The 27,469-nt window shown below is 40.5% G+C and overlaps 1 protein-coding gene across 1 annotated transcript in view; it reads left to right on the top strand.

Annotated features, from left to right (window-relative positions):
* The window catches only part of LOC126324505 (uncharacterized), a 314,260-nt gene that overhangs the window by 264,130 nt on the left and 22,661 nt on the right, over nucleotides 1–27,469 (top strand). Inside the window, exon 3 of the mRNA XM_049995010.1 lies at nucleotides 18,943–19,080. Within this exon, the coding sequence (XP_049850967.1) occupies nucleotides 18,943–19,080 (138 nt within the window). The remainder of the gene's footprint in view (nucleotides 1–18,942; nucleotides 19,081–27,469) is intronic.

Raw genomic sequence — 27,469 nt, 5'->3', positions numbered from 1 at the left:
ATTGGAGGGCAGCTTGGAGGGTAAAAATTGTAGAGGGGGACCAAGAGATGAATACACTAAGCAGATTCAGAAGGATGTATGTTGCAGTAGGTACTGGGAGCTGAAGAAACTTGCACAGGATAGGGTAGCATGGAGAGCTGCATCAAACCAGTCTCAGGACTGAAGACCACAACAACAACATGTGGAATATTAGAATGCTATGCCCAGGAGGAAATTATGACTAATGTGGAAGCATGCATTCGCAGTGTGGACGTGATAACAGTTGAAGAAATCCGTACAAAAGCAGTAAGAAGCCTCCTAAAAGTTATGTAACTGTGGGCTACAAGAATGGCACAAAACGGCTTAATGAGAACGAGTTCAAGAGCAATGTGATGAATGTGGCCCACTATCACAGTAAGAGTACTGACTTATTGGATCCGCAGGCACTGAGTAGGGAACCCACTACAAAGTTCTCAGAATTGTTACACGGGTAATTAAAAAGTCATCTATCGAACAGGGAGCTCAGAAATGTCTGTTCAGTTCACTTGCATTACCAACGAGACGCTATGGCTTGCTGAATGGTCACGAAGAAAACGTCCTGCTCAGTTCTATAGCAAGAGCCATTGTTTCACCCACCTACTCAATTTCTAAGTTCTTGACAACGCTATTATGATTACATGTGGTCTGAATGGGCTCTTACATCAACAGCTCGACACATTTATCAGTACATGTAATGGCGTAATGATCCAGCGGGAGGAGGGACATATTATTCAGTTTCGATGTGGTGTATCTGTTTACGGTGGTTCCACTAAATGCGGTATTCGAACAGCTGAACCAGATTTTTCGTGCCGATGTTGCAGCATTGCTTAAATATTGCTTACGATCAAGTACTTCAAATGGAATGATGAGTTTTACGAACAGATGGGTGGCTTTGCTTTTGGGAGCCGCTTAAGCCTGGTTTAAGCATATTTCTTTACGAAAAAAGTAGAGCAACAAGCATTATGAACAGAAAAAAAGCAAATAAAATGAATATGCGGTGCTGTTACGCAGTGATACGTTTGTTTTGTGGAGATGTGGCAGACAGGAAATAGGTTGTTTTCATGAAATCTCAAAGCGATTAATCAAAAAATTCAGTTAGCTATGGAGGCGGAGGCAGGCGGCAGATTAAATTTCCTTACTGTGCCAGTCTTCATGAAAGTAGATGGCGGCTTGGGCCACACAGCATATCTACAACGGGGTTCAAATTAAGCGATGTGTTATAAAAATCGTTAACGTATAGAATGAGAAACTTCTATGAATTGGAGTTGATGAATGCAGACTTCGACTGTTTCACCAATGTGTTGCTAAGGAAACGATAAAAAGAACGTTAAGACAGCCATTGACCATATTGTAAAGATCCTGACGAAACCGAAAATCACTGCAATTTACAAACCCACCCGGAAGGTACGGGAACGCCTAAAGTCGGCCAAGAGTGATGGAAAACCGCTAGAAAAAGCAGGTATTTACAAGACACCATGTAGTTGTGGAAAAGTGTACCTGGACACTAAAAGAAATTTCGGAAAACACCTAGAAGAACAGTAGGGCTACTGTGGAAGGTGAAAGACAGACAGATCAGCCATTGTGGAGTTTGCTTTGCAGCCAGGAGGCTATGTATTCCATTCGAGAAGACTAGGACACTGCTAGCCACAAGCGGATACTATGAAAGGCTGTACGGAGGCTATGGAGATTACTGAACATCCCAGCAACTTAAATTGGAAGGAGAAGTGTGTGAAACTGAATGATATCTGTATTCCAGCGCTGAAGAAGATGTGTACCAGTCTTTCCACGATGGGGTGAAAGCAGTAGCGGACGACAGCAACCGACAATTGCGAATTGCGCTAAAGTTTTCAAAACATGTGACGTCACGCCTGTGTGCAGAAACGAGCGGAAACGGAATGTTACTTCAGTTAGCACCGATCCAGGGCGTGACTGGGACTTTAAAAAAAAGTCATAACCCCCCGCCCCCTCGAAGATGTCCTCCGCAGGCATGGATGAATCGTTAAGTTTCAATAAGAAAGTCATCCGAGCACGGGATAATAGCCCGGAATATTTTAATAAGTGTGATATCCCTACGAGAGAATGTTTACATTTTACAAGTTTTACTTTCCCATCTGGTATCTCACGCCTTATTGCTGTGTAGCACATAAATGTGGAGTACATCGCGAAATTTGCTTCTATACGAAGGGATAGATTTTATAAAGCCTATAATACGAAGTACAGCTGTGAAAATTCACAATAGATTTGGAAACGGACTATCAAGTCATTTTCTGCAACAGTGGACTGCTTAGTAGTAATTCAAGCGATGGTAAAAGTATTCTTCATTCTTACAGGAGGTAGAACGCTATGGTCACGTGGTAAGTTTCAGTGTAAACACGACCCAATAATTTTATTTCTGTTTCACAATGAAGAGAACACCTGAGCATAAAACACTCATTTTTCCTTTGCACCCCTATGAATGGAGCTAACACCAGTCATTCATGACACGTCTAGAGTGATACTGATTATGTTTCTCAGATAATGGTTCAGACATTAAGGTGTATAGCATCTGATAGTTCTTACTTCAGTGAAATAAAATTTTAGTAGACGATACCTTCATGCATTACACGGAATTGAAATAAAACGTTTTAAGAAACAGCAAATATTTCTGAAAAGGGGACCCGGGTGAACTTAAGTGCACTCCGGTGATATAGGGACATGTACTAACAGGGAGCTATAATATGTACGTTATCTAAAAGAACTAAGGTGACCTGCTCGTACAGCATAACGCGCGGGTGGATTATCGACCGTCGGCTGGTGCGCCAACTAGCCCGAATAGTGGTTTTTAGGTGGTTTCCCTCGCTCATTTAGGCAAATGTTGGGCTGGTGCCTAAATTCCGCCTCAGAAGTACGAGACACGAACAGTAATACACAGAACAACGTTTACACCATTCAGAGGTAAATGATGTATACGGCTTCCCTCCCTTAATTTACCTTGATGTCTGCCTCGTCAAGAAGCGCATCCGATCACAGGGTTAAATAACACAATAAAATTTGCCAAATCCTGGAAAAGCGGATTCTATACTAAACGGGACAAACGTTAGGAGAAACAATAAGAAGATCAAAAATATGTCTGCGCAGCAACTGGACGTGCTGAATACGGACATTATGTTAAACATAGACGTTAGACTCTCGAAGAGATGAACTACGTTTCGATTTCGGAAGTAGAATACGTAAAGACGGAAAAGGCAAAAATGACACAGTAAGCAAGGATTGGATAAGGCATATGGGCTTTTTATAAAAAGAAAACAGTTGCTATCCACCCTAAACATGAACCTCGAGAGAGAAAAATTTTCATAAAAATCGATTTTGGATGCCAAACATGAACAATGGGGAAGATGAAAGTGTAACCATTAGAAACCTTTGAAATGTTGTTTCACTGGCAACTGTTAAAGGTCAGATGGATTGAACAAGGAAGGAATGAAGACGTCCTGCTACGAGTCAGTAGAAAGAATACTAAATAACCAAAGGGGTGGTAAGGCTGGGAAGTATAGCGACGTGAGTCGTCATCCAAATTTCTAGCTGAAGGGATGGCAGGTAGATCGCAGGGCATTCCTAGATATGAAAATGTAAGAGGGGTCATCGATAATTTTGGATGTAGTAGCTATGCTGAAACGAAGAGGAAAGCTGTCAAGTCATGTATGTTCCCTTTTCCAGAAATATTTGCTTTCTTTTAACGTTCTATTTTAATCCGCATACTGTGTAAAGGTATCGTCTACTAAAATTTTATTTCACTAACTTAAGAACTATCAGATGCTATGCACCTTAATGTTTGAACCATTATCTGAGTAACATAGTCAATATCACTCTACACGTGTCATGACTGACTGGCTTAGCTCCATTCATGCACAAAGGAGAAATCAATCTTTTGGGCTCAGTTCTCTTCATTGTAAAACAGAAATAAAATTATTGGGTTATGTTTGCACTGAAACTTATCACGTGACCGTAACGTTCTATCTCCTGTAAGAATATAGGATATTTTTACCTTAACAATGATGATCGAAACAATGTACTTCTCGCCTCTTGGTAGACTGAAACTGTGACTCAGATCGGACCTCGAAATCGGAATTCTCGCACGGCAGCTGTTATTTTATGTAAAGAAAGCTTCTGGTATGAAATATTTTATAGCCTTGACCTCGTGTATGTACACTGGCTTATTAGTTTCGACCGGATTAAGCTGCCATCTTCAGATCAACTTTTTAAAAATTCTGTATTTACCCTTTGTATCTGAAGATGGTAGCTTAGACCTGACAAAACCAGTAATCTAGTGTACATACACTCTGCCAAGGCCATAGAAAAACATATCATAAGCTATCTTTATATTGAATTAACTGATCGCTCTCCAACCGACGATGTCAGGTATTTACGTTATTCTTTCGTATTTTTTCAGTGTGAAGGTATTTTTTTAGCTTCACGAGGGCTATTTGGTACCTGAAAACTAGGGCTGGGATAATTTTAAGGAAAAACGTCTGGAAGGTGAACTCACATATTTCGTCATTTGTCATTTCATGGAATACACTTTGTTGCCTAACAACAATTATTATGATTCCAAGATAAAAAAAAAACTTGTCAAAAAATGAATAACAACGCTCACAATAATTTAAAGAACGTGAACAGGATCAATCCATTAATAAAAACTAACAATTTATACCATTGAGAACAGGGCTTAAAACCTGAATTATACGTGAGTCCCTAAATACAAGTAAGGACTCGACCCAAGTAGGTGTGACTGCAGGCTGTTTCAACAAACTAAATTTCACCAACAAAATGAATTACAAATGACTGCCACTAAAAGTACTAACATTTCTCAAGCATGGATCAAACTTTAAACAAATAGACAATGTCTACCCAACATACAGAAAGGAGAACAAATCACGCCACTGGGTACGGCTGTTGCAAAAGCCTTTAACAATTTATAAACCTTAATAAAGTCCCTTAAGCAATAAAATATACATTCTTCCACGACACAAGATAAGCTGGGAAGGCATGCAATCTAAACGTGACTCCCAGCTGGTGCACAGCAGCAGAAACATGAATAATGATCCTTAAACAAATACACAATCCCCCAAAATACAAGAAAAGCTGCAAAGACATACAATTTAAATGTGACTCCCAAATGGTACACACCCGTAGAAGCTTTAATAATGATCTTTAAATAAATATACAATCCCTTAAAATACAAGAAAAGTGCCAAGTTACAGCAACTAGTCATCACAGCAAACTGCCAGCAACCACGCAACTTTGACAATGAATGACGGAAGACAAAAAACTCAATAGTTCACACTCTTAAGTAAAAATATTTAAAACTTAACACGCTTCAGAACAAGTAGTTAAAGGGCAAATCTAGTCACAAGGAACTTGGGACTACACGTTAAGGCTTGTGTGCTTGCTCAGTTCTCAATTTTTTGAATAGATCAAGGGTTGTCTAATTGATTGGGAAACACTCCACCATGGCACGAACAAAAAACGATCAAATTTACTTAACCCGAGCTAACACGAGGCAGCTGCTAGAGGCGCCTGGCTGCTGGCAAACCTAGACGTCATGCGACGACGGAAGTGTCGCCGCAGCAGGAAGAAAACACGTCTCTGCTCCGGGACCAGGAGACAAGAATGCGTCGTCCGCTGCCAGAGCTAACATGCCAACATGCATTTGAAAAGGAACAGTAATCTGCTTAAATAAGGCTACAAACGACTATATCTGAGATGTAGGAAATATTAAGTCATTGCTCAAGTGGTTACATATACAACTCACCAGTTTGGAGCTCCTTAATAGTAAATGAAAACTGACAATGTGAACTACAACCACCTACAAATCCACATACCAGAGCACAGCCATTTTAACAGTGCATTGCCTTCGACAGAGACTATATTGTTGTCTCTATTTCATCCACTCAGTTTACAACAAAGATATTCATACACGTGCAATGTACATGATCTGGAAAAAACAGATTTAAATCAGTTACACTGACTGCTGACCATCCACACAACCCCTCGGAGGCATATGAACACGATGAATATAATTCAACATTAACACAGACGTGGGCTTACAATAGCAAGTACCAATAAAAGAGTGACAAATTAACTCCACTCATGTGCGAAGGTGCCATGATTTCCAGGATTCCAAGCAGGGGTGTTATTGCCTCCAATCCGTGCAGGTGATGTACAGGTCCCGTAATGTCTACGCCTCCAGAGTTGGCGCGGTTCTTGCTGACCAGGTTGTACGAGGCGTCAGCTGCCCTTCCCACAATTCGCCGCTATCAATACCTAATCCAGCCCGAAAGCATTGGCTGCGACAAACTTACGGCTTCACGAGCTCCACGCCCGGGCAACAGGAGTGCTGCAAAACCCAACTCGCCAGCCACGTGGCCTTCCGCTAACTGCTGGTACCACGACCCGGCAAACCCAACAACATACCGCTCGATCAAACTCTTTAGCCCTGGCACATGACCAGGATCGGTATCGGCTGTACAAGTAGTTAGTGACGCCGCTGGAGAGGCATGCGCGAAAAAATTAAAGCCGACACGGGGCACTATTATTTAATTGATTGCTGTTGTCGAATGTAAGTAGGGATCTTGCTGGCTGGCACTCTTAGTTGTCCTTCATACTTAGTGGATTTGAAGTTTGCTGCACAGACATCAGTTTCGAAAAGCAGTATGAAGCAGTTCTCAAAAAGACTTGCAAAATAGCCCTCGAAGATTAGAATATTTTTGAACGCTGTTCAACACAAACCTGTAGCATACCATTCTTGTCTGTGTGTTGTCCTATGTTCGATTCTCATGAGTAGAATTTTTTTTTTACTTTTATTTGAAACTTCTCAATTTATTGTCAAATGAAAATATAACTGGAAATTATTGAATTTAAATTTTTAATAAAAATAACATTTTTTTAAAATTTTTAGACCGTAATTACTTTAAAATCTATTGAACTTTGATGCAGACATACGAAATGCCTAAATCTCACGATAAAATAATTATATACACTCTAGAACTGTTCTATCTATACAAATTTTTCGATCAGTAAATGTTTTCTATTTGATGCTACGCATTTTTGTACCAAATTTTAATTTATTTTTCAATACTAGAATTTTCATGCAATTATTAATGAAACTGATTGAGTATATGTTAGTTAAGATTTTCGTATGATAACAAATATACATTTTTTAAATAAAAGTGAAAAGCTTGCTTACAGCAAGAATCGAACCGCTGACCATAGAGACATAAAACAATTACATTATGCATTCAGTTACCATCAATTTGTTTTGTGTATCAGCGAAATTTTTGTAATTAACAGCTCTTGGAACTCTTATAATCTTCGAGGCGAATTTTTAGAAAAATTTTAAGAATGGCCTCATACTATCTTACGAAGTAGGTGTTCAAATGTTGACCTTCAGATCCTGTAAGGATGAAGAAAATCGAAGAGAGCCAATGCGCCATACACGTTCGGCGATATCCAGACGACGCAAAACATTTTTTGAGCAATTTACTACTGCTAGCCATCTTGTCGTCGAGTTTATCCTCTCATTCAAGGAACACATTTGAGTCAAAGAAATTCGTAGTTATTACGTGACGGTACATTATGGCAGTCACTGGTCAAAGATGGGCCAAGAAGGATTTATTCATTGTTTTGGGTGGCAGTGACAACATTTGTTACTCAGCAGGACATGTAGAGCTTTTTCGGTTTTCCAGAAACGATTGGCAACAACAAACAAATGGAGACAAATTACTCGTTGGATAAAGGAAGGAAATGGACGTGCAGTAGCCAAGGATCTCTCGATTTCGCCAATCGATATATCTTTCAGTCAAGCCATTGTCTCTGCGGTGTGTTAAATTGGGAACTGTGAGGCAATCGGCTGTTATGTTGCTCACCAGAATACTGAAATAAGCTTTCGTGAAGTATTTATCGACATACATTTAAGAGGCTCGCAGTGCTTGCTGCCAGACAGTGGAGCATTAGCGGTTCCTCTGTCGCGGGTGCCAATTTTAAGTCCACAGCAGCAACAGCAACCTCACCACCGCGAGTCGCGGGTTGCCTACCAGCAGGCGGAGCAGCTCTTCATGTGTCGCTTTGGTGAAACCCTATCAACAAACATGGGAGCTTTCATTCTTTCTTGCTGTTTCTACAAGCAGCTTATGGCAGTATTGCTTATCTAGACGATTTGTCATCGAAGAAGGGAACTGTAAGCGAAAATCTTCCTAGCAGATTAAAAACTACTGCAAGCACCGGTACTGAACTGTAGCCGTGTAAGAAGCGACTATTTAATTTTATGTTGGTCCAAATGTCACAATTCATTCATATCTGTATTACTAAATAGCTAACCTGCTCCATGCTGCACAAGTCCAGTTGCAGGTTCCAGAGGCTACAATAATTTGGCTTTCCATATTTCATATCATTATTGACTGAGTTTAAAAATTTAACCCTTAAATGCATGACTTTTAATTTTAAGCTGTAAAAATTACCACGTTTATTTTATAGTGCCTATATTACGAAAAAAATTATGAAATTTTTTTTATATTATATTAACAAAGCACTATTGTTGACAATCGCTACAAACACAAAAACAGACCTAATTTCAAATCTATTGTAAAGACACTCGAATTAACTGTCTACACCATATCTACTTACGTTTTCAAAATAAAAAAGAAATTTTCAAAGCCACGAATCAGTGCACAAACACCAAGAAAACGTCTCTACTTTCCACCAAAACACACGCGTGGCAGTACATCCACAGAGCTGATTGTCGAAGTAGTTCAGTACATCCTTCCATTTTCCATTTACAATCGCTATGCAGAACTACCAACAGCTTAGCATTTGCAGTAGAGTGTATACACTTAACTACATAACGAATTTGTTACAAAATATTGCTCATAATAGGATACTTCGAAGAAATGAAGTCTGTAGCTGATCACCTACACTATGCATTAAGGGTTAAAATTCTGTCATGATCTACTCATTAAGAGGTGTAATGCTACGTTAAAGGTTTGACACATTAGTCAAGTCAAAGGTCTGACACAGTAGTCAAGTTATTACAGACAGAAACTGTGTATATGGCCTGCTCACTGCAACTCACGGCGTGCAATTTACTCAGACTATATCCATCTTACGTCTGATAATGAGAGCAATTAGCTAGATAATTTCAAACTTTTTCTCCCTTACATACTTAACGCCAAATATTTAAATTGTTTTACATATGTGAGTTCGATTTTTTAAAGAATCATGGGTGGGAGTTTACTGGTTTTGTACTAGGATAAGGAAGCTCCACGGCCTCTTACGTTTTTCAAACCCCTATACCATTTGTGAGTCGCACTTGGAGAGCTCAGCCAGTAAGCACCTTATCCGTGAAAGGTAAGGTTCGCAGATTAGTTGCATTCCGTAATCAGGACTAGAGTCTGATCAAAATTATTTTAGTATTGATAACTGTGGATGAGGAGTTGGGGCGAGGCTCACGAGGAAAGCCAATCACACTTTCAGCCAATCTCACGAGACCTGTAGACACAGAAACCACTTGCGGGTGCCAGACCATCGCCCGAAACACAACACTTCCCATAAGCACTGTGTTGTATTTTCAGGCGTCTTTCTGTCCTCTGGGTTCATTTGAAGTGCGCTGAGGTTTTATTTATTTTCATTTGTTACAGCTGTGGGATTAATATTTTGGCTGTTATTACTTTTATTTGTTGTATATTAGTGAAAAATATCAGAAGCAAGTTCTCAAATATTGTGTAATGGAAATGATAGCGTCGCTCATTTGGTAAGGGCAGTACCTTGCGACGCCCGAGTTTTTGAGCGTTACGTGTCTACATCGTCCACAATTGTTATTGACGATGCTCCCAACTATTCTTTTTTGTTGACAAGACCCCTATCATGGTAAGGTGAAAGGAGGAGATGATTACCTTCAGAGTCGAAATAAGTGATAAATTTCAAAAAGTGAACATGACGAATCTAATATCTTTAAATACTCCACTGTTACCTATGTGAAATTCACGAGCTGGCGGAAACGTACAGGCATCCAGCCATTAGGCTGCCACCTTGACACTGCCATTTCAGCCCAATAGAATTGGTATATACCCAAATGAAAGACAAAATCAATAATTTTGTCCTTATCTCTGGATGACATTTGAAGTAATTTTTCTCCATTGAAAGCACTGCGAGCGCATTTAGTTTTCGTGAATTCATAATGCTTTTTAGAAATATTTTTATTCTTTACAGTTTTGAAAAGCAGCATTCTGCCTTTGTAGCTATGGGAACAGTCAAGAGATTTTTTATCAGTTCAGTAATTTCACAAAGAACGTTGTCTAGATTTTTTTCTAAGCTAAATTTCAGCAGCTCAGTTAATTTCCAATAATCATTAACATAAGATGTACAATATACTTTCAGTTCACTTTAAAGCTTTTCTTTGTCAATCGTGAGATATGCTATTGTTTAGGGTGTACATTCTTAAAAACAGCGAAGCATTTCATGTTTAACAATTTAGCAGCTACTATGTGCTTAGTGGAAAAAATTCTATCTATTATATCAATACTCATACAGTCACACACTACCTAAGCTTCTACCGTGAGTGTCTTTGAAGGATTCTCACAGTACTGTGGCAAACATAATTCTGAAATAGCACCTTGTGTACACTGATTTCTTGAGTTGCAACTGGTTGTAAATTATTTCAAAATGAAGCAAAATCCTATGTAAAAGTTCTAACTGAAATATGAAATTATTGTCATTCAGGTAGTTTAAAATTCCTATTGCTTTTGCGGTGGTAGGATGTTCACTGAATTTCAGTAAACCCGTTTCTTAAAAGTTAAAAACTACCATGAACTCTACCTGTGGTCCATATGTTGAGGTTTCGCCTTATAGAAAGTGGGCGTGAAATGACGACGTCCATAAGCTCCTTGAGAAGGGACAGACGTTACCGTGATCTTGAGAGAAATATTTGAGGCCAAAATGTTGAATAAAAATATTCTTTCCTTTCGTATAATACTTGATGCATGTCTCATTATTAGGTTAAGCTGATGTGCATAACAGCGAATGAAATGTGCGTTACTATAAATTGCGTTCATATTTACTTAGCACCTGCTTTTTTGCCTTTCGTTATATTTGCGCCATCAGATGTCTAGAACACAAGTTTTTGTCCATTTCCTTGATTCCTTGAAGGATTATTCGAAAATAAGTTTTGATATGCTTTCTGCAGTTTGATTTTCTGGACTAAGAATCCCCAAAGGCGCTCAAATACTTCTCCATTCAATATGCATCGTAGAACAAGAACTATTTAAGTATGTTTCGACGCATTTGTTGAGTCACCAGCCATGCTACAAAGGAACCTTTTTTTAATTTCCCTCATTATCTCCTTTCTAGCAGGTAGTCAAGTACCTCATTCTGAAACATCTAAGACGGTCATGGAGACTGCGCTGGTTTATCAGTGATTCTTCAAATTATAATCTAATTTCGATGCAGATTTTACTACTCCTCTAAGTACGTCTGAATTTAATGAATCGTCTCTTTCATCATGTACACATAAAGGAATTTCAGTTTCCACAAAAGAAAATGCAATCTATTATTGTGGACAGAATTTCACGGTTCTTTTTAAACTGCGTATTACTCTCAGTGCCTGAATGTCTATATCCCTCATGAAGTTTCTCCTCAATAGTAACGGTTCCTAAAAGTAACAGAGAAGAACTACATTACCAACTTGCTTCTTTGACTTCTCCTGCTTTCCTGTTCTATCATTCCGCTAATGTTTCTAAAGTCATCTTTATGTCAGCGTTACACAGAATGTAAAACAACGCATTTTTTACTAGACAGCAGCAAAGCCAACGTTTTCGTTTGACCTATTCATAAATCAAGTTACTTGTTGCCTACGCTTGGCTGAGACATTAGAATATAGCATGTTGAATGGCCACTTTTATTAACTGGAGCTTTCTCATGGAGAGACACGTGTGAAAATTTAAGTTGAATTTCACTTACAGTGACAGCACGCAATTCTTTGGAATGCAAGACCACAGACTTTTCTGTAAAATAAAAGAACCAAAAAAATATATCAAATAAAATAGCTGGAAGCAGGATATTACACAACTGGCCATTAAAATTGTTACACCAAGAAGAAATGCAGATGATAAACGGGTATTCATTGGACAAATATATTATACTAGACCTGACATGTGATTACATTTTCACGTAATTTGGGTGCATAGATCCTGAGAAATCAGTACCCAGAACAACCACCTCTGGCCGTAATAATTGCCTTGATACGCCTGAGCATTGAGTCAAACAGAGCTAGGATGGCGTGTACAGGTACAGCTGCCCATACAGCTTCAACACCATACCACAGTTCATCAAGAGTAGAGACTGGCGTATTGTGACGAGCCAGTTGCTCGGACACCATTGACCAGATGTTTTCAATTGGTGAGAGACCTGGAGAATGTGCTAGCCAGGGCAGCAGTCGAACATTTTCTGTATCCAGAAAGGCCCATACAGGAGCTGCAACATGCGGTCGTGCATTATCCTTCTGAAATGTAGGGTTTCGCAGGGATCGAATGAAGGGTAGAGCTACGGGTCGTAACACATCTGAAATGTGACGTCCACTATTCAAAGTGCCGTCAGTGCGAACAAGAGGTGACCGAGACGTGTAACCAATGGCACCCCATACCATCACGCCTGGTGATGCGCCAACATGGCGATGACGAATACATGCTTCCAATGTGCGTTCACCGCGATGTCTCCAAACACGGATGCTACCATCACGATGCTGTAAACAGAACCTGGAGACATCCGAAAAACGACGTTTTGCCATTCGTGCACCCAGGTTCGTCGTTGAGTACACCATCGGAGGCGCTCCTGTCTGTGATGCAGCGTCAAGGGTAACCGCAACCATGGTGTTCGAGCTGATAGTCCATGTTGCTGCAAACGTCGTCGAACTGTTAGTGCAGATTGTTGTTGTCTTGGAAACGTTCCCATCTGTTGACTCAGGGATCGAGACGTGGTTGCACGATCCATTACAGCCATGCGGATAAGATGCCTGTCATCTCGACTGCTAACGATACGGGGCCGTTGGGATCCAGCACGGCGTTCCGTATTCCCCTCCTGAACCCACCGATTCCATATTCTGCTAACAGTCATTGGATCTCGACCAAAACGAGCAGCAATGTCACGATACGATAAACCGCAATCGCGAAAGGCTACAATCCGACCTTTATCAAAGTCGGAAACGTGACGGTACGCATTTCTCCTCCTTACACGAGGCATCACAACAACGTTTCACCAGTCAACGCCGGTCAACTGCTGTTTGTGTATGAGAAATTGGTTGGAAACTTTCCTCATGTCAGCACGTTGTAGGTGTCGCCACTGGCGCCAACCTTGTGTGAATGCTCTGAAAAGCTAATCATTTGCATATCACAGCATCTTCTTCCTGGCGATTAAATTTCGCGTCTGTAGCACGTCATCTTCGTGGTGTAACAATTTTAATGGTCAGTAGTGTAAATTGATTCCACACTTTACGTGGTTAAACACAACGCACGCCGAGGAAAAAATTTAAAATAACTACGATCCATCTGCACCTTGTGGCCAGGACTGAGGAAGCTGCTGTGCTCCCTCTCCTTTGGAGCCTTTGTGCGAATTGACGCAAGTCAGACAGCACGCCGCTAGAACCATGAAGCACACAGTTCCATAGAAAGATATTTTTCATAAATTGGGGCATGGCAACTGACATTAAGTTTAAGAAATATATATATTGTACAAGTACAAAGAACGAATTAAAATAAAAAGGACTCATTATATCAAATATTGTCGTTAATATCAAGAGGAAACAGGCGGTACTGCAGATCTATAGTACTCATAAGCGAGACGCCACTGCACGTCATTAAATGGTTTCAGTGACAGTGTCACTCCAAGTATCTTGGAAAAATACGAGAGTAGTTTCATTAAACATGCCAATATGGTTTTTCTATTATTATCACAAAAATACGGCACAGGGAGATCCAGTTGAACATATGGTTTGAGCACTTTAAGTACCCGCATAGCAAATTTAAATTTTGTACGTTTTGACTATTGACTTATCGGCAGCTGCGTACGAGCGAATTTCATCTCGGAAACTTAGGCTCGTTTCACACTGGGACGCCGCGCGGGATTAGCCGAGCGGTCTAGGCGCTGCAGTCATGGACTGTGCGGCTGGTCCCGGTGGAGGTTCGAGTCCTCCCTCGGGCATGGGTATGTATGTTTGTCCTTAGGATAATTTTGGTAAAGTAGCGTGTAAGCTTAGGGACTGATGACCTTAGCAGTTAAGTCCCATAAGATTCCACACATATTTGAACATTTTTTTCACACTGGGACACTGGTGATGGTCGCCATTGACGGTCACCGGTAATTGTGGTGAACACTCTTGGATCACCAGTGCCCGACACCGCTGGTATTACCATCTGATTAATAAGTGAAATGGACTCGAGCGAGGAGGAACTTTTGTTGCAACTTCTAAGGAGGAGAAGGAGAATTAAGACAAAGCGTTTTTTATACGTAGATCCACTGCTACGTGATCGGCTGGAGAAATGATAGTTTTATACTCTCTGTGTCGTTTGAGGATACGTTACCTATTCAGGGATTTCAGGACATGTCACGTCGTTTAGTCGGTGGAGGAAATATTGCGAACAGTATCAGAGATGACTTTGAAAACTACTTCGTTAGCCCTGAAGGTGAAGTGGCTTGGCAGCAGCAAAAAATGTAATTGCTAGAAATGTTACATGAACGTTAATGTGGTTAGGCCTCATTATTCATCTGGCATTGTATTTGTGATGTGCATTGTACAATTATTACTGTGTTAACTGTAAGAAGTCACATTATTGTATTCACTGAACTGATTCGAACTTACAATTAAAATTATAGTGTGTCAGAAACTTGTACCTCAATAATATTATAATAAATGAATAAATTCATTATTGCAGCAGCCACATATAAATAAATAATTGTAATTAAGAATAATGATTTCACACTGTTTTTTATTTTTATTTTTTTAACCGTAAGGCGGAACGCCTCAAGACGCAGAAGAAAAGAGGGCGAGGGATACAAACGTGTTTCAAAGGTTACTACCCTCCTAGCCACCACTTTGTTGCTATAGTCATCGCTTTTGACGTCCCAAATAGCGAGACGACTTTCTACTTCGCTTATAAAATCTTCCGTATTAATGAAACCTAAACTCATAGCTACAATGTGAACAGTATAATATATAATGAATGTTTCGCGGCACTGATCCAGAAATGACTACCTGTCTGTTGGCAAATCTGCAGCGCTATGTCTGTGGCCTGTGGCCCAGTGCGAACACTCCAATTCAAACTAATGCATGTCCGGCGGTGACTGCTGTCAACACAGCGACGGTGTCCGTCACATGTGGCGAGGGTGAGTCACTGCTGGGTCACAGTGGCCCGGTGAGGCGGTGTCGTGTCCCGGTGTGAACGCTCCAGATAAAACGAATGTCTCTCTGTCGGTGACGGTCGCTGGTGGCCGTCACCAGTGTCCCAGTGTGAAACGGACCTCAGTCTTGATCGCCCAAAACAAATGCCTATCACTGTTCGCATTACAGTTGTTGCAATGCTGACGTTATTCTTGTTTGTTCCAAACCGACAAGAGACGTTTCCCCAACTCGATTAACAGGCAAACATTTTATTTTGTCATGTTACAAGTAAGTAGAAAGTTTGATCAGAAAGATAATAAAGTGATAATTATAAACCCAGCGCTCTGTTTCACGCAATGAAGCCAAAGGGACGACCGCTTAGCTCTTGACGTGCGAGCACAGCGTCACGTTTAATTAAAATTATCGAGTGTTAGAGATTTCGGACACATTTTTGGTTCGTACATGAACATATGCTTTGTTAAGATTTCATTCACATAATGTGTTCGCTTAAATTCAATAACGGAAGAGGTTCCCACATTTAGAAGGTTCGGTGGCATCATCAGGAAATTCAACTTCGCAGACTTTACGTAAATCGTCTTAAAATTTCCTACAAAACTTAAGTGGAAACATGATGTGGACCTGCCGGAAGACACTGGTGTGTCAGTTTCTTCTTTGTACATACGAGTTCAATGAAATGGTAGATTACACATACATTGTCCATTCATACAAATGCGAACACCTGCCAAATGCTAGAACAACCACCTTTTGCAGTGCGGACCACTGGGAGGCTTGCAGGAAGAGAGTCATTGGTGTTGTAGACGGATGTAGAGCCATGCCGACTCCACTACTCGATCGAGATAGTCCCACAAACTGCATGTAGGGGCAGACATTGTCAACAAGGATAGATGCATTCTTGTGTTGATCCATTGCGCCTTCCGGAAATGACGAGATCACTTAGGGAATGCCAAGCAAACTTTTCCCATACCATAACGCGCACTCCTCGTTTGCTTTCAGATGTTTCAGGCCGTACACGACGACGGCCAACTGTACGATGGAGCATAAAACTTGATTCATCTGGAAAGGTCACCTGTCGCGACTCAGTGGACGTCCAATTGTTGCACTGACGTGCAAAATCCAGCCTTCGTCGCCTATGAACAGCAGTCAGCATGGGTAGATGAACCAGGCATCTGCTGTGGAGGCCCATATGTAGTAACTTTCGCTGAACGGTCATTGAGGAGACACTGTTGATAGCCCTTCGTTCACCTGGGCTGTCAGCTGCTCAAAAGTTGCACATATATTCGTCCGTACAAATCTCACAGCCGTCGTTCACCTTTGTCCTCTATGGAGCGTGGTGCACCAAGGATGCCTCGGCGTTGGTTTTGGATAGTGCCAGTTTGCCATGCACGGTATACTTTAACCACGGCGGCATGCCGTTTCAGAAATGCTACCACCCTTTCCCAAAAATCCTAAAATCACTAAAGTCTGAAGTAGTGCTAGAGGGAACCGACACCATGAATCCTGCGGGGCCGTCGCGAATCCATAAGAGTACTAGGGGCTAGGGATCTATTCTGAACAGCACGTTGCAAAGAATCCTAGATATACTCAATAATCTTCATGTCTGGGGAGTTTGGTGGCCAGCGGATGTGTTTAAACTCAGAAGAGTATTCCTGGAGCCACACTGTAGCCATTCTGGACATGTGGGGTGTCTTTCCGTCCGTCGTAATGCACAGTCGACTTGAATGGGTTCAGGTGATCAGACAGGATGCTTACCTACCTGTCGCCTATTAGAGTCGCATCTAGATGTATCAGAAGTCCCCTATCGCTCCAGCTGCACACGCCCTAGACCAATTACAGAGCCTCCAGCAGCTTGAACAGTCCCCTGCTGACATGCAGGATCTATGGACTCATGAGGTTCTCTCCATACAGTACACGTCCATCCGATCGATACAATTCGAAACGAGACTCGTCCGATCAGGTGACATGTTTCCAGTTATCAACAGTCCAATGTCGGTGTTGACGGGCTCGGACGAGGCGTAAAGCTTTGTGTCGTGCAGTCATCAAGGGTACACGAGTGGACCTTCGGCTCCGAAAGCCCAGATCGATGATGTTTTGTTGAATGTTTCGCACGCTGACACTTGTTGATGGCCCAGTATTGAAACGCGCAGAAGGGTTGCACTTTTGTCACTTTAAACGATTCTCTTCAGTCGCCGTTGGTCCCGCCCTTGCAGGATCATTTTCCGGCCGCAGTGATGTCAGAGATTTTATGTTTTACCGGATTCTTGAAATCACAGTACACTCGTGAAAGGGTCGTACAGGAAAATCCCCACTCATCACTATCCCGGAGATGCTGTGTTCCATCACTCGTGCGCCGACTATAACACCAGTTCAAATCACTTAAATCAGGATAGCCTGCCACTGTAGCAGTGGTGACAGATTTAACAACTGCGCCAGACACTTGTTGTCTTATGTAGTTGTTACCAACCGCAGCGCCGTATTCTGCCTGTTTACGTATCTCTGTATTTGAATACGCATGCCTAAAGCAGTTTCTTTGGCGCTTCAGTGTATATAATAGGTCGTGTTTTAACATTGTTTGTAGTTGTTACACGTTTTGATTGATTACAAAGTAATGGGACAGTATAATAATAGAAATAATAAGAATAGTAATTAAGTTATAGTTAAGAAAAAAGGATTGTTTTTCTAGAACGTATTACGTATCAGTATCAATATTAGCTGAGAAACACTATGCATGTTTATTGGCTGAAGGTGTGAAAGTTTAATATCAAGAATGAATACTGGACAGGCAATATTGAAAAGAATGAGCCGTTATCAAACTAGATTCTAAAGAAGAAAGCTATATGCGGAGAGTTACAGAGTGAATTCAATCCTCTTACTAAAAAAGTATTAGTGCATTTATATATCAATGTCATAATACAAATTATAGATAACGGGGCAGTCAAATGAAAACGAGACAGATGGAAAAAAGTAATTACAGTTGTTTATTATTTGAAAAGTAATTTGACGTAACTATTAATACATTCATCCCACTGTGAGACAAAAAGGTAAATGCCTTCATGGAACAACGTATGCGGTTGCCCACGTGTTGCCAAGGTTGTTTAGACTACACTACAAAAGTTTCGCGGAGAAGTCCTTACACAGTCTGTACAGTCCCTCTCTCCCCATGAAATTTACATATTTCTGGAGCCCTGAAGAAAGACATTATTGGCTGTCTACTTGCTTCAGACGAAGAGGTGCACGAGTGGGTACCATTATGATTCTTTAGGCAGCTGCAAAACTTTATCCATGAAGGCACTAACTGTCTTGTCTCACAGTGGTACAAATGTATTAGCAGTTATGGCGATTAAAAAGGTTACTAACTTTTTTTACCATCAGTCTTGTTTTCATCTGACTGCACCTTATAGACACATGCAAGCACATTATATATAGTTGGCGACAGTTCCACCTTTTTACCTATGTCCCGCTCGATGGAGATCACCGCAGTTGGTTGCATGAACGCCTGTATGTTTCAGATTACACGCGGTCGGAGGTGTGTTTCTCAATCATCAGCCTTTTGCTCATCTTCATGGGCACCTTCTTCTCGGTGTACACATTCCGGAATCCTCGCTACATGTTCAAGAGGCTGGCTGGTGGCATACACTTCCTCGCTTGTAAGTATCGTCCTGTTCTAACAGGAAGTGCGCATCACATCCATATTCACCCAGGCTCACCCGACAGAATATTAGTCACCCCCTTACAGGGGAACACTGGCCCCTTCGTAGCTCTGTAAATACTACCTTACTACAAATGATTAAAGAGATTTCATAAATTCACTGTATGTTAATTTACATATTGTCACAAAACTCAACACACATATTGTAAAAACTCAAAAAGTTTTGTACTATTGCAGCCGCATTTCAGATTTTTGTCATAAGAGTACGGTAGTGAGCAGTTAGGCAAGATGTTGGCAGGCGCCGATAAAGCGTGTATTATGCTTGAAATGCATTCACGTCAGTCTCGCGGCATAAACCAAGGCAGATGTTTTGTGTGGGGTTACGTGGGATATTTAGCATTTATGCCTCTTTATCAGCAAATCTACCGGAACTGTGAGCTCACATCAACGGTGCTTTTGAAAGAATTGATAGGGACTTGCTGTGCGGAACGTGGGAAAAACTTGATATCTGCAGAATCAGTAGGGGTCACGATGGAGCACTTCTGATGCGTAAAAGAAAGAAAAGAGATTTTTTATGTCAGAGCAAAGCCCTTTGGAAATATGTCAAACAATATAGCTACAGCAAATCTGTGAAATCACTTTAGTCAATTATAATAACATTCTAGTGTGGAATTGGTACTAGGAAGTAGTTCTTGGCATTTAAAGAAAGGAGGAATGAAGATTAGAGTTTAACGTCCATCGACAGCGTGATCGTTAGGACGGAGCACAAGTTCGAATGGCGAAAGGACTGGAGGGATGTCGGCCGTCTCTTTTGCAGAACCATCCCGACATTTGCTTTAAGCGATATAGGGAAATCACACGAAATCTAAGCCTGAATGGCCAGATGGGGATTTAAACCGTCGTCCTCCCGATTGCAAGTCCAGTGTGCTAACCAATACCCCACCTCGCTCAGTCATGCATGGCATAGAAGTTGTGGGTACGTACCGGACGGTTGTACGAAATGAGAGCAGGAAGATAGGTCGACTTAGAGAAGTGCCAGAAAGGCAGAAGGGTCCTACGCTTGGCCTTGCTCATAGCCATATCGCCATTGAAGCTGACTGATTTGTTACTTTGTCAGTGCGGTATGTCCGACATATCTACGAGGAATGATGCACCACTCACAGCCTTCGAGTAGTGGTCGTTAAAATATCGTCACTAGCAAGGACGGGAGACGAGTGTCACAACTTGTCAATGACAATCTCTTCTAAGCCAGACAGGAATTTCTCGCGTAAGATAATGCAAGTCCATCTCAATCAGCTTCCAAGCGAACATTGGTTGATTGAGAGACGTATTTATTCATCCGGTATAACAATAAAAAATGAATGCGTGTAGTCAATTGTAGGTACAAACGTACTTATTAAATATACATATATGAATACTTACCATTTGTGCAGTTCTTATAATTAGTTTCCAATATTCATAATTATGTCAAATAGTGTTTCCTAAAATATGGCGTATTCATGAGTATGAAGTGACTACGTGTAATTATTCTAAGTATTCATTTACAATGTATCAGCTTTTACCTAATGAAAATGTTTTTTAGCATTTGGTTAAAGATATGAAGTTCATTTACACCTTTACTTTCCTGTTAAAGCATGTTGCAGCGCCAGCTTTAGGGTGGGGCGACCCGGGCGGTCGCTCAGGGCGCCGGGGCCCAAGGGGCGCCACGTATTAAACGCATGTAAAAAAAAAAAAAAAAAAAAAAAAAAAAAAAAAAAAAATCACCCATTTCGCGAAACTAAAATATTATTCAATCTCATTCAACATACGTCGCTAATCTCACGAATGCGCGGTGAATTCGGGGTAGCAGAAGAGAAATCATGCTGAATGCAATCTTCGTATTGTCTGCAACCATCCATGTTTGACGCGGGCTAGCACGGGCTCTACCAAAGCGCCTCTCTTATTTGTTTCAAGAACTGCAACAAGGAAGAGCCCATGCAGCCGCACCATCTCTCGTTCACAACAGAAACTACCGGTCGCTCCAAATAAAAGAAAATACAGACTGTGAAATATACATTACGTTATGATTTAATTAATACGAATGTATTTATATCGAATATTTGTGACTTAATAACTCATGTACATTAATTAATAGATCATGCAATGCGTGCACTGCATTCATAGAGAATTCTCCCCTAACGTACTGAAATAATATAGCGCCACACAATGTTTGTTAGACTGCATATGTTGGCAGCGCTACGATTTGCACCCGCATGTCAGTAAGAGTCGGAGGTAGCGGTCATGTTTTCGTGGCTGAATAATTGTGAGTGAAACGAGTGTCGTGACTGTGTCAATATTTTAATTTTCTGGTAAGTGCGAAAAACATTTTTATCTTTCAGTTCAGGTTTTTTTCTAGTTACGTCTACTGATAGGTGAGTTTTTTTATTTGTTATAGATCAAATATTGTGGTCGCGAAATAGAGCAGTGTCCAAGCAATAATTTGTCAAATTATTAAATCATGCCAGAAGAGAAGGAAATGATTAAAAAAAGCTTTCTGGTTCAGAAAATCGGAAAATAAAAGCTGAAAAAGAAAAAGTTCTTGAAGAAACTAAAAAGCACATGAATATTTATAAGTGCCTTAAAGGAAATCCTAAGGCAAATACTTCAGATATTGAATCAAAAGTCCATGTATCAGCAAATATTTCTTCAATCACTTATTGAAGGTGATCAAATTGACCAGCGCAGTACATCTTTGCATGAATCCTCTGATATTTCTCCAAGTCAAAATCAACACATGATATCTGTGGTCGATGAAAGTATCAACGTTCTTGCAATAAAAGAATACAATGTTTCTGATGTAGGTACGTGGCCAAAAGTACTTAATGCTAGAGATATAGATCGCATTATAATATGTGGACCCTCACAAGGATGTCTAAATAACTTTCCAAAAGATGAAAATTTCTCTTCAACTCATTACACAAGAAAACTATCAAACGAAGAAACTATCAGACGACGGTGGCTAGTTTATTCTGTATCAAACGACAGTGTCTTTTGCTTTTGTTGTCGACTGTTTGATTTAAAGTCAACTACTAATTTGACTACCACTGTGGGTTTCAGAAATTGGAAACATTTAAGTGAAGCTCTGAAACTGCATGAAAATAGTCCTAACCACAAAAAAGCATTTACTCAATGGACTGAAGCTGAAATCAGGTTTAAAGCTGGATTAACTATTGACAAGGAAGAACAAAAGCTAATTTCTAAAGAAAGTTTACGATGGAGCAATGTGCTTCAAAGATTGATGCACATTACTTTGTATTTGGCTGAAAATAATATGGCATTCAGAGGGTTATCAGATAAATTATTTACCCCAAATAATGGAAAATTCTTAGGTCTTGTACAGTTATTGGCAAAGTTTGATCCAATCATGGAAGAGCACGTCAGACTGGCATTGAATGGTGATTTGGCTGACCATTACTGCGTCAGAAATATACAAAATGAATTAATAGAACTCATGGCATCACATGTTATGTCTACAATCGTATCCTGCATAAAGGGTTCAAAGTATTGTGCAATCATAGCTGACTGTACTCCAGATATAAGCCACAAAGAACAACTTCGATAACTTTAAGATGCGCCGACATAACAGAGGATGGCGTAAGTGTAAAAGAACATTTCATCTCATTTCTGCAAATAGATGATACAACCGGTGAAGGTCTCACAGAAAGCATTTTAAAAACATTGAGTGATCTTGACCTTAACATTAATGACTGCAGACGACAGGGCTACGATAACGGCGCGAACATGAAGGGGAAAAATAAAGGCGTCCAGAACAGAATTAAGAAGTTAAATCCACTAGCTTTTTTGTGCCATGTGGATGCCATAGTTATAATTTGGTATTGTGTGATGCGGCAAAATCATCAGTAAAATCCGTGACACTGTTCGGAATGTTACAAAAAATGTTTAATCTATTTGCTGGATCGGTAAATAGATGGAAAATTTTGACCGACCATTTGAAGATATACACCCTGAAAAATGTAAGTGACACACGCTGGGAAGCTCGAATTGATAGCGTCAAAGCGGTTCGTTATCAATTGTGCGAAATGCATGACGCTTTGGTTTCCTTGGCCGATGCTACTGAACAAAGCGATGCTGCGGTGTCACACGAAGCGACAACACTAGGAGGACAATTAAAAGACTTCAGCTTCATTGTTTCTCTCGTGACATGGTATGATGTTCTGTTTCAAATTAACGTTGTGAGTAAAGCAAGTCAGTCACCCACAATCAACTTTGTCGAGTTTATGGGAATCCTTGACAAATGTTGCTCTTATTTGGAAACATATAGACAAACAGGTTTCGAACAAGCTATTGTAACAGCAACTGAACTGGCTTCGGATCTCGATACGCAGCCATTATTTAAACCACAAATGCGATTAAGACGTATTAAACGCAGACCGGGTGAAGAGGCCGTTGATGATCAAATAACTGACCCAAAAAAGAAGTTTAAAGTAGAGTTTATCAATGTACTGTTGGACACCGTGCACATATCCATGAAAGAAAGATTTGAACAGATGCAAGAATATTCTGCGATGTGGAGTTTCTTGTTTGACATTAAAAAAATCAAAATAAAGAAGAACTAATACAATGCTGTTCTAAATTACAAGAAAAGTTAACTGTCAACATGAAGTCAGATATTGATGGAAATTTGCTGTGCGACGAAATTTTAGGCCTGCAACACTATCTCGAAGACAGCCAGACAACGCCTATTGAAGCCTTAAACTTCATAAAAGAGCATAATCTTCAAGAGTTATATCCCAACATCTGGATAACGTTACGTATTTTGCTAACAATACCAGTGACTGTCGCAAGCGGCGAACGCAGTTTTTCCAAACTGAAGTTGATAAAAACGTACTTGCCGTCTACAATGTCTCAAACAAGACTAACCAGTTTGGCCTCACTGTCCATTGAAAATGAAGTTGCAGAAAACCTGGACATTGTTAATCTGATCAGAGACTTTGCCGACAGAAAAGCGAGAAAAGTAAAATTTTAGTTGTTTATAATTTTTTTTTTCATTAGGCGTAATATATTTTGTGTCCAAATGACTGACAGAAAATATAGGTTTATGGCTTACAGTTATATTAAATTCAATAAAAATATGGTACCCAATTCAAAATTAGTGTTTTTTCGTTATACATATTACCTCCTATATATAAAAAGCAATTGTTGTGTGTTAGTCTCACCAAAACAAAGAAATGGCTTGACCAATTTGAATAATTTTTGTTTTGTTTTGTTCGCTTTAGTACAGGGGTGCTTCAGAAAAGAAAAGAAATATTTGGGATATACGAGCCTGTTTCAACCACATTTTACGCATCTTTTCTTTGTTTGGAACACGCAAAAACAATTTTCTGGAGGTTTTGTAGATGTGCAGTGCAGTACTACGCAATATTTTTAGACAATTTCCCAAAACGTGAACGCCCAAACAATATATCACTGATATACTGACTGTTACGGCAGCGACAGCAGCATGCTGGACTGACGTCACAGGCTACACAGACTCAGATGGAGCGTCTTAGCGGGCTTTCAGATTATTTGGATTTCATTTCCATTTAAAAAAATAAAATCCTCAAATTTACGATGGAAAAAACCATGTTATGATCATAAGATGACGCCATTAACCACTTAAGACGATTTCTAGAAAACAGTCAAATACCATGTTGCAAAGCACTGCCAGGTTCGCTATTTATACAATAAAGGGCGCCATCTGGACGACTCGCCCGGGGCACCTGGATGGCTAAAGCCGGCCCTGGCATGTTGTATAGTTTTACTCCGTTATATAGCATATTGCTCTGTGTTTTTGAGTTGGTTTTCCTGTTTAGGTGTAAGTGGTGACTGGGTCCAGTTTCAGGGTCATGTATTTTTTCTTACGTACATTATAGACTGGGAAATGTATTCACAGGCGACAGTCAGAATTTCTAGCTTTTTGAATTAATCAGTACAATGGGTCCTAATGCTACTGTTTGTTGTTATCTGTACAACCCTTTTCTGTACATTGAAGGCACTCTTTATGTTTGCAACATGTGTTCCCCGAAATGTGATTCCGTAACTGAGGATTGAATATACATATCCTAAATAGGTCACTTTGAGGCATGAAATATTTCACGGTGGTTCAACTATTCAGAAAGCGCAACATGTTGTGCACAGTCTCTATACCAAAGCTTTTACATGTTCTGTCTGTTTCAACTGACAGTCTGCATTCTACCCCAAGAATTTGGTGTCCGTTGCACATTCTAATACATCATCACTGTATTTTTAATCTAACATAATTTTGTTTTTCATTCAACAGGAAGAACATACAATTAAGTTTTCTTTACGTGAAGAGCTACTTTTGTAAGACGTACTTCGTTTTCGCATCTCTTTCACTGATTCTACGATCGATTAATTTAAGTTGGTAGCACTATTATGTTTCTGTTTGTTTTCAATTCTATGCATTCATGCCAATGCCCAGAGAAAGTGCCCGCATAACATGCGTGTTATTTTCCATTGTAAGTGCCCTTTCTGGTCAGTAAGCCCGGTCCACACGCAACGATCTGTCTGTGCAGACATCGGCGCAGATGTCTGTACATGAAAAAGATCGCTGCAAATGTGGTGTGTTCACACGACACAAACCCCAATCTACTACTCGCCCGCCATCTGTCGGTGTACAAACGAAATATCAGTGGCAAGCGACTACGCTCCCCGTAAACGTCAAAATTTAATACAGTTATTTTGAAATATAGAAATGGAGGAAGTTCTGTTGTGGTCAGTGTTCGCAACTTATTTTGCAAAAAACATTCAGACCAACCGCAGGAAACAGAGAAAGCGGTCAAAATGATGTAGACGGTGGCTGCTAAAGAGAAAGCAGTTTTCTCACGTAAATTTACTGCCAGAGTTACAGGGCGAACCTGTTTTGTTTTACATTACCTCGTGTTCCATTTCCTCGCACATTGATACTCCAATTTCATCTTCAATTGTATTCCTGCTTGGTCTTGGCGTTTCTTGATCACTAAGAAAGTCAAGCAGATCAAAATACCATAACGTTGGCTGGTATACTAGATCTACTCTTACACCAGATCTTCTAGATTTCTGAACTTTGGATAACTCTCTACGGTAAACAGTTCGCTGACAGACTTAATTTACTTGACGTGCCTTCATGAACTCATCCTTCAGGAAAGCGTAAATAGCTTCACATGTGTTGGGTATTATTTCACTCAATGCTTGTTTCGATATTGCAGATGACAATTCCAAATCCTTGTAGCTCCTTCCTGTTGCCAGGAATCTTAATGTTACAGCCAGCCGTTCATGAGGAGAAATTGCCCTTCTCATACAAGTATTTTTCTCATAACATGAGGGGTTACAAGCTTTAAGAGATAATTATAAGTTTCAACATCCATCCGCAAATAATTTTTTTTATTACCGTTTCTCTGTTTGCCGAGGCGTCAACTGCCCGCAATTTTTCAATCAGAGCATTGTATGGTGCTGTCTTTTTGTCTCGGTCATTATATTCTTTACTTTTGATCCTCCACAAACATGGGTGGTTTCTGTATATTTCAATGAATTCACCTACAAACTGTCGAGAAAACTGAAGAGTAGCAGCCATTTGAATGCCCTGTGCGCACAAATACAAACACTAGACTGAGCAAACAGCTGATTCGCGCCATATTTGCAGCGATCTCCTGTCCACACGCTCCAACTTGTCTGCGCAGATGTAGTTTGAACCCACAGATTTGAGAAGTTTCGCTCAAACCTCCAACTCCAACTTCCAGGTTTGCACACACCTCAGGTTGGTGCAAATCTTTTGTCCACACGCAACGATCTGTCTGCGCAGATGCTATGTGCACAGAAATTTGTGCAGACAGATCGTTGCGTGTGGACGGGCCTGTAAATCCCAATCTGTTCTGATTCATTGTAGTGCATAATTATGTAAGTTTAGCCTAGCTAACTTTTTGGACGGATTTCTGCTCCGTGTTGGTGAGAGAGCAAGGGAGGCTCCATTGTCTTTGGTGACACAGTGGCAAGATGGATACGTTAAAAAAACTGCAGGAGAGCCAAACGGCACGTTTCTGTGTGGTCTACGTGACTCAGTCGGCATATGCCGATGTCTAAACGGATATTCACGCCAAATTTACAAATGAGGCGTTTCACTGCCCCGGCCGATTTCTACGGGAGAAGTTTCTGGTAGCTTTCTCTCCGCAGAAGTGCGACACGTAAGATGTATTTCTGCACACTCATCTCGGTATGTGATTGGCATATACCGTCATGCAGAAAAGCGAGGCAGAGAACTGGTTGGTGTGGACTGTGAAAAAATGCGGGCATGGCGCCGTCTTGGACGCTGTAGTGAGAATAGATAGCTTTAGTGATGCGAAGAGGAGAGC

This window comes from Schistocerca gregaria, chromosome 2 (genome assembly GCF_023897955.1).
Source record: "Schistocerca gregaria isolate iqSchGreg1 chromosome 2, iqSchGreg1.2, whole genome shotgun sequence".
Lineage (NCBI taxonomy): Eukaryota > Metazoa > Arthropoda > Insecta > Orthoptera > Acrididae > Schistocerca > Schistocerca gregaria.
This window is presented reverse-complemented; position numbering and strand designations above follow the sequence as displayed.